General features: G+C 50.6%; 1 protein-coding gene across 1 annotated transcript in view; it reads right to left on the reverse strand.

Annotated features, from left to right (window-relative positions):
- Positions 1 to 7,879, reverse strand: part of TSPAN15 (tetraspanin 15) — a 40,164-nt gene extending 32,285 nt beyond the window's left edge. Inside the window, exon 1 of the mRNA XM_084751985.1 lies at positions 7,651 to 7,879. Coding sequence (XP_084608111.1) covers positions 7,651 to 7,746 — 96 coding nt within the window. The 5' untranslated portion in view covers positions 7,747 to 7,879. The remainder of the gene's footprint in view (positions 1 to 7,650) is intronic.
- Positions 7,880 to 8,448: the final 569 nt, after the last annotated feature.

Genomic DNA, 8,448 nt, shown 5'->3' on the forward strand with positions numbered 1-8,448 from the left:
ATGCCTTGTCCATTTCTCTGAGTTCTGAGTACGGTTGTAATGTGACCCAGCAGCCTTCAGCTCCCCTGCCCCCATGACAGACAGACTGCACCCCTCGAACTGTGCGCTAAAATAAACATTTGCTTCTCTAAATTGCTTTTGTTGGAATGTTCAGCACAGCAAAGAAAGCAAGCAACTACTACAGACAGGAAGGACCCATTCCCCTGTGACCAGTCACTCCCGGCGGGTTGGGCCTCTCAGCTAGAAGCCACAGCCATGCCACCTGTACTAGAAGACAGAGCTTCTTGGAAACCAGCCTCCTCCAACATGACCGACTCTTCAGCTCCTCAGCTCACCTCACACCCCCAGCTCTCTCTCTCTCTGAGAAAGGCGAGAGGCTTGAACATTCCAGGGGTTCTTAAAGCCTTAATTTTACAGGAGCCTCTCAAAGCCCTGAGGAGCGGTCCTACTCCCAGGTCACCCAGAAAAGCTGACACTGACCTAGTTAGTGTTCCCTGGATGTGCCTTCCAGCAGACCTGACAATAGAACCTCCCCTCTCAGTGACCCTGACCCTAAACCCCATCTACAGTTAAGTCCCTGTCACCCCCGCCACTCACATCTGGCTTCCTCTTCTAGGCTCCAGCCTTCCCTTGACATGTGGGCCTTGGGGCCTTTGAACTTAGCACCCTGCCTGTCTGGGATGCTTGCCACTGATCTTTCCTTGTCACCTGCAGTGTCAGCTGAAATGCCAACTCCTAGTTAAGGCCTCCCTTGACCACACCACCTAAAATAGGAACTCCTAGCCCTTCTCACTGACTCCCCGACTCCCCCCTTAGCAGGTATGTCCACGTAAGGGTCTGTCCGAAAGCCTTTCTTGTTCATGGTAGTTTCCTGTCCTATCGGTGTCTGGCATACAAGTGGCGCCAATCTGTTGTTGCCAGAATGAATGACGATACCACCATGCCTACCTACCCTATAAAGAACAGCTGGTCTAACCTAGAGCCTTCTGCCCCCAACCAAGGAGTCAACCCAAACCAGCTCAGGTGCTAAGTCCTCTCTGGGAAAACCTCTTCCCAGTGCCCTGTGACCTAGCTCACCAAGAAAGTCATCTTTGCCTACAGGTGGAAGAGGCTGGCACAGGAATTCCAAGATCAGTCCCTTATCTGGTTTCCTCTGAGCCCCACCCCAGGGTGTCCCTATGAGTCACCCAGAGAGAAGAGAGGGAGAAGGAAGGCTTTGTGGCTCTGCCTGTTTCTTCAGAACCAAAGTCATAGGCGCTAGGTCGGATCCTGCAGGTTGAGGTGGTGACTGTGCAGGAGAGAGAGGGGCCTTGGGCAGAATTCCAGGACGTTTGCTGCTCTTTTGTATAACAGGGGCACTGGAGGGCCGCAATCCTGCCTCACCCTGCCTCAGGCTGAGGGGGGCCCAGGCCCAGGCTGTGGACCCTCCCCTATAGCCCATTAAGCACAGCCGATTTCTCCAAGATGAAGGCCACTGGCTTTCAGCTGGGTTTCACTCTGTTCTCTTTGAAGCACCTGCCCGGAATATGAAACTGGCCCTGCCCAAAGAACCAAGGAGAAAGAAAGAAAGAAAGAAAGAAAGAAAGAAAGAAAGAAAGAAAGAAAGAAAGAAGTAAATTATCTGCATAAGCACAAGGTGTCCAGACAGATACTAATCAATACATGACAGAGGTCCTGTCCTGGGAGAGGATCAAAGGTAAATTATTATTTTCATGATGTTTTTCTAAATTACTTGATCTAAAAAAAAGAAAGAAAGAAAAAGAAAAGAAAGAAAAAGAAAAAAATCAGGTACTTGTTTGCTTTCCTCAAACCAGAGCTTGTTTTCAAAAATAAAAATCTGCAAGAGCCTGCTGTGAAAGCACACACCTGTAACCATAGCACTCTAAAGGCTGAGGCAAAAATATCACCCAGAATTCCAGGCCAGCCTGAGCTAGGTACCCTGTCTCAAATAGCAATATAAATCTGTCAAGAAACCCCTTTGGTTTTGGAGGAGGATGGCTCCTAGCCAAGAGACCGCCTCCCTCCCACCTGGTGAGTACAGGAGTGGGAGGGCTTGAAGGCTGTGAGCAAACACCTATTTCTTGGTAAGGGGGAGCGTTCTGAAGCAGCTCCCTGCTTTACGACAGGCTCTGACTTCTTCTGGATCCCAGCAGGTCTTTCGGGACCCTTCTCAGCCTCCCAGAGTGGCCATGGAGAGCACCTGGCTGGGTGCTAGGCAGTGCCCTGTGTATATAAGGAGTGGAGTGTTTGCAGTGCCAGCCACCCCCCCCCCGCCCCCCCAGCTCCCAGCTCGTTTACATATCAGTCCACTTACTCATGGCAGCCCTGAGCAACTCTGGGCGTGTTCTGTTCTAATGACCAGCTCACAGATAAAGCCCCAGAAGCCCGGGGAAGTCCTCCTAGGAGTAGCCGGGTGCAGAGTTCACACTCAGAGGCAGTGAAAGATGTACACTGGCGGGTGGGGGTGGGGGTGATCTAGTGCAGGCACAGGTGGCAGAATGCTCACTGGGCACACACAAGGCCTGCCCTGGATTTGATCGCTAGCACCACATTAAAAAAAACAAAAACCAAAACAAACAAACAAACAAAAAATGGGCATGGTAGTGCTTGTTCCTATTTCCTCCTGCACTCATGACCTCTACCACCTACTGGCCTCCCCACTTGGCACCACCACACTGGGTTCTTCCGTTCCTGACTCCTCAACATGACTGCACACAACCTGACCCAAGTAGAGAGCCAACAGGCTTGGCTTTTTCGAGAGAGAGCCAGTGACTGACTGTAAGTTCGACTTAGCCCACTTCAAGTTCAAAAAGCCCCAAAAGCTGGCCAACAGCAGGGCAGCAGACACAGCTGCCAGGCTCAGCTCTGTCCTAGGTCTGATCCTGGCCTGGTGGGTACGGGTGAACTTCCATCACGCTCATGCCCTAGGCTCCCCTCCTCCTTTTTTTTTTTTTGCAATGCTCAACCTTAAGCTGGTATTCAGAGTGAGGCACACCCCTGGCCTCCAGGAGCCCAAAGCCCAGCGAGAAAAAGCAAAAAAGCATCGTGTAAACAGATCTCCAGAACATTCGGGGCAATGCTAAAATTAGAGGTGTGGTCCCTGTGGTCTCGGGATTCGTGTGTTGCAATAGTTCACCCTGCCTATGGGAAGAAGAGGTTCTGGGTGCCTCTGGAGGAGACTTACAGTGACAACATGGTGACATGACGAGGAGGAGCAGGGGACACAGAGCTGAAGAGGAACGTAGGGGCTCAGGTAAGCTCTGTGGGGTGATCCTAAGCACACCATTCAAGAAGCCCCCTCAGTGTGGGCCAGGGGCATCAGTCTAGGTGATTCAGATTGGAAACCACAGAATTCCCAAGGTGCACCCAGATTAAATAAAACGTTGGCACAGCCCAGAGTGAAGTCTGTAAGACCACCACATAGAAAGAGGCAGGTCCATGAGGGGCCTTGCAAGGTGGTCTCGAGCCCCAGAACACACAAAAAGGTGGAAGGAGAAAACCAACTCCAAAAAGTTGTCCTATGACCTCCACATGCAAGATATGGTACCTGCAACACATACACACACACACACCATAAACACACAATAACAAGTAAGTAAGTAAGTAAAAGACGTACCCTGGCAGATATCTAAAATTTACAAAGATTTTACTTTGAGTGGAGTCCTGGTGATTTGGTTAGCCCGAACCAAGCCCTGCACCATGCACCAAGTTCAATAGTTAGCATCATAAAAAACTGGGTGTGGTGGTGTACACCTGTGGTTCTAACAACCACGAGGTACTTAGTGAATTCCATGCCAGCCTAAGATATCTGAGACCCTGCCTCCCAAACAAAAGCATTAAGTGACGCCAGTCCAGGACAGTCAAGGCTACACAGAGAAACCCTGTCTCAGAAAAAAAAAGAAAAGAAAAGAAAAGAAAAAGAAAAAGAATAAAGAAAAAAAAAGCCATTAAGTGAAAAGGTGAAGTTCTCCGTGCAGTGTGAGACTATGTAAGTATTATACATTGCATATGCATGTTTGTGCCTAGGCCATCCTTTGCCTCAGATACCTCAGAAAAAAAAATTACAGTAAACTAGTAGCAGAGGTCCTCTCTGTTTAAGGCAAGGCAGGAGAGGGAGGGGAAGAGCCACCTGCTTATTTATTTGTTTGTTTATTGGTTTTTGAGACAGGGTTTTTCTGTGTAGCCATGGCTGTCCTGGACTCGCTTTGTAGACCAGGCCGGCCTCGAACTCACAGAGATCCACACGCCTCTGCCTCTCAAGTGCTGGGATTAAAGGTGTGCACCACCACTGCTGCCACTGCCACCACCGCCACCACCGCCACCACCACCACCTTGTTCTTTGTCTTCTTTAAAGACAGAAATGCAAACACTCACTCACACTTCCAGTTTGTTAAGTGAGTAACCCTTGCCCCAACCCGTCCTCTTGCCAGGGTGGGGCAGGAGATGGCACTGAGCTAATGGGTTTTTCTGTAAATGGTTTTCAATTAGCAGTAAATTCAGTCCAGACAAATTACTTAACCTGTAGCAGCAGCCACCCAGCAGTCACACTGTGGTACAGGGAGCTGCCCCAGCAGCCTTGGGTGGGGAGATATTTTTAAGCAGAAATATTGCCAGGGGTGGGAGTACGACAAGCTCAGTTGGCAAAAGAGAAAAGGTTCCAAGTTCTGGGTCCTGGCTCAGCCTCCAGAAAGCCAGAGCAAGAGCCAATGTAGGCGTCTCTGGGTCTGCAAGGGACAGCGACTCTCACCTTGCAAGCTCGCTGGATTTCATGTGACTGTGCCTACCTTTGGTTTTGATGATATTTCTAGGGGTTTCCCGTGGTGCTGGGGATTGAACACAGAGCCTCCTGCATGCTAAGCAGACACTCTACCAGTGAGCTACATCCTTGGTCCTTTTTATTTTGAGACAGAGTCTCACTAAGTTGCCTAGGCTGCCCTTAAACTCACTCTGTAGTGCCAGTAGGCTTTGAACTTCCTGACAGCTAGGATTACAGGCCTGCACCACGAGGCCCAGCCACAGTTTATCTTCACATAGCTCTTGCTAATTCCCTCTTCCATCACTAGTCCTAAAAGGGGATGCTGTAGGGTGCAAGGCAGGGTGTAACACTTTTCCATTTTACAGGTGAAAAAAAAAGGGGGGGGGGGAGCTGTGAAGAGACTGTTACGTACGGAAAGGGAGGAGGAGAAGGAATGGGACCCCACCCTCCACCCTTTACCTAAGCCTTTTCTTTTGTCTCTGACTTATAGGCAAGACAAAGCTGAGACAACCACTGTGGTTTCCCAGGAACATCCCAGTTCATTCTGATGCAACTTTGGGTCAGAGCCTGTGAATTGCAGCTCAGATCACCTACCCCAACCTCCAGTCTCCCTACTACGTAGACCCCAAGTCTCGGCTCTACCCTCTACCCTTGGGGCCCTAGGAACGATGCTTGCTTTATCTTTCTTTCAGGGTACCTGGAGTCAGAGAACTGGGCTGGGAAGCTGCTAGCCAAAGACAAGACCCAAAAGTTCTGGGCCCCAAAACAGAAAAATCATTTGCATACGATATGCCAGTGAGTCCAGGGCATAGCGGGACTAGAACCAAGATCTACTGACTGCCAGCAGGGTCGCCTCCCAGAGGGGTCAGTCCTAATGGCCAGCCCGGCAGCTCCTGCCAGCTGACAGAAGAAACACAGTGAGGACCTGAGGAAGACAAGAAAGGCAAAGAGAAAGACGAGCAAGGGAGGGGAGGAGAGGGGAACTTATTTTCAGGGACCCCTTGGGATCTTCAGACATGCCCATCTTAGGTACACACTGGAGGCAGGGGTCTATTTTGGACAGGTGATCATACAGCTGGCCTGTGGAAAACTATCCTCATGTCTAGACTGCTGTCCAGCTATTCTCTCTCTCTCTCTCTCTCTCTCTCTCTCTCTCTCTCTCTCTCTCTCTCTCTAAATATTTATTTATACATATTCTGCTCGCATGTGTGCCTGCCCACCAGAAGAGGGCATCAGATCTCATCGTAGATGGTTGTGAGCCACCATATGGTTGCTGGGAATTGAACGCAGGACCTTTGGAAGAGCAGTCAGTGCTCTTAACCTCTGAGCCATCTCTTCAAATGCCCTGATGAGCCAGGGGTGCTGACACAGTCCTGTGTTCACAGCACCCCGTGTGTGGGAGGTAGAAACAGGAGGATCAGGAGTTCAAGGTCAGCTACACTGTGAGTTTGGGACCAGCCTAAATGACATGAAACCCTGTCTGAAAGGAAAAAAAAAAAAAAGTCCCTTGGGACTTTTTAGCTTAGACCATTCACGTCTTGATTCCTTGCCCATAATAACATTAATGGTGCCAGACATGGTGTCTTGCAAATGTAATTCCAGGACTTGGGAGGCTAAGGCAGGAGGATTACTTTTTCGGACTATAAGACCCACCTGACCATAAGACACACCCAGTTTTCAGAGCAGAAAAACAGTAAAAACAGCAATCAGACCATAAGACATACTTCCCTGCCCCAAAAGTGTGTGTGTTGGGGGGAGATTAGGGTGTGTCTTATGGTCCGAAAAATATGGTACTAAGAGTTTAAGATTAGCCTGGGCTGTATAGCAAGCTCTATGTTAGCCAGAAGTGCATAAGACCCTGTCTCAAAACAAATGAGCACATACATACACACACACACACACACACACACACACACACACCATTAGCTAGACTGAGAAACTTTAAGACCCTGTCACAACAACAATAATAATAACTATGGTGCCACATGCCTTTAATTCCAGCACTTGGGTTACAAAGGCAGGTACATAGAGAGACCCTGCCTCAAACAATATCAACAACAATATTATTATCTCCCATTTTTTGAGCTCTCTGTGGTCTCATGTTGGCCTACCTCACTTAATTTCCACAACCATCCAAAGGTTTAATAATTGCTGTCTCAATTACAGATGAGAAAACTATGATAGGAGAAATGAAGGAACTTCCCCAAACCTCTAAGCTAGAAAGTGATGGGCAGTATTTAAGGCATCCTTGTGCACGACCACTGCTGTCCCAATCCTCCGCGGGCAATGGAAATAATAACACGACCTGGGAGCCGCTGCATCGTCTAGTGTAATGTCCCACTCCAACAAGAAGGCAAGCGCACCCTCCTTCCATCAAGGAGTAAAGCAACGCGCCCAAGGGAAGCATCCTGACCTGAGGGAAAGTAACTGCAGGGACCACTCCTGGGAATCCAGGTGACCACAAGCACAAAAGCTGGCCTTCTGTCACCAGGGTGATGGAGAGTCATACACTACAGGCACAGGCGTGGTGGGCGCGGTCAACATCGTACCCACCGTCTACGGTGCAGCACAGCGGACATGGCTGGCGAACTAGAGCCCATCAGATAAGAGCTCTTAGGTGAGCAGCAGCACGGGTAGACAAAGTGGAGTCCTGAGGGCAACTGGCTCTAACGCTGAGAACTGGAGAGCTGAAATCGAATTGAGCTGGGGCCGCCACAATATCCCGGTTCCCAGGGAAGTGAATAGGGCGAGGAGCTACCGTGCACTCCCAGTGGCCTCCCTAAGGAGCTTTGAAACTGGACCCAACCCAGGGTCGGGTGTAGGGGAGCATGGAGGGCACCGTCCCATAATCTGTCTCCGACCCTGGATCCACAGGCTCCATCTGGATCACTCACCCAGAACACAGTGGAGTAGACGATGAGAGAGAACTTGAGCCAAAGATAGGAGAAGCGCGCGCAGTAGCGCACCTGCTCCGAGTCCCCGCGGGGCATCGTGGCTCCCGCGCAGGGCTGCGGTGCCTCCTCGGTCTAGCCACCGCTCCAGGCCCCACCTGCGGCTGTCCCGCCGCCTGGCTCGCCACCCGCGCTCTCTCCGGGGACTGACACAAACGAGCCGCAATCACCGCTAGGGCCAGGGAGCGGACAATGCAGGCGGCCAATGGAGGCGAGGGGGCGTGGTGAGGCGTGGCTTCGGCTCCAGACGTTTCCTAGACCCAGTGAGAGGAGGGGGCGAGACCCGAAGAAGGAGCGCTCCCCAGCACAGATACTCGCGCTCCGGATCTCGGCGTGGGAGCGGGTGACTGGGAGAGGCACGGCGGTAGGGGTGAGCATGCCCAGTTATTTGAAAACAAGCTTTCGGGTGCTGGCACTGTAGTTCAGTGATACGGCGCTTGCCTAAGAGCCTGGGTTCCTATGCACCCTCAAAAATAAAGCTGGCTTTCCGTTGTTGAGAATGAATACTGTGAAAAAGAGGTACTGCGACAGTTTTAAAAGTAAAAGTGAAGCACTTGGGAGGCAGAGGCAGGAGGATGTCTGTGAGTTCGAGGCTAGTCTGTTCTTCATTGTGAGTTCCAAGACACAAGAGCGACACAGCGAGTCCCTGTCTGAGTAAAACACAAAACAAAATCATGCAAGTGAGTGTGTTAGAGTGATGGTCTGCATCCGGGAAGGTCAGCAGTCCGGAGTGGAACTCTG

This window comes from Acomys minous (genome assembly GCF_964271855.1).
Source record: "Acomys minous genome assembly, chromosome: 13".
NCBI lineage: Eukaryota > Metazoa > Chordata > Mammalia > Rodentia > Muridae > Acomys > Acomys minous.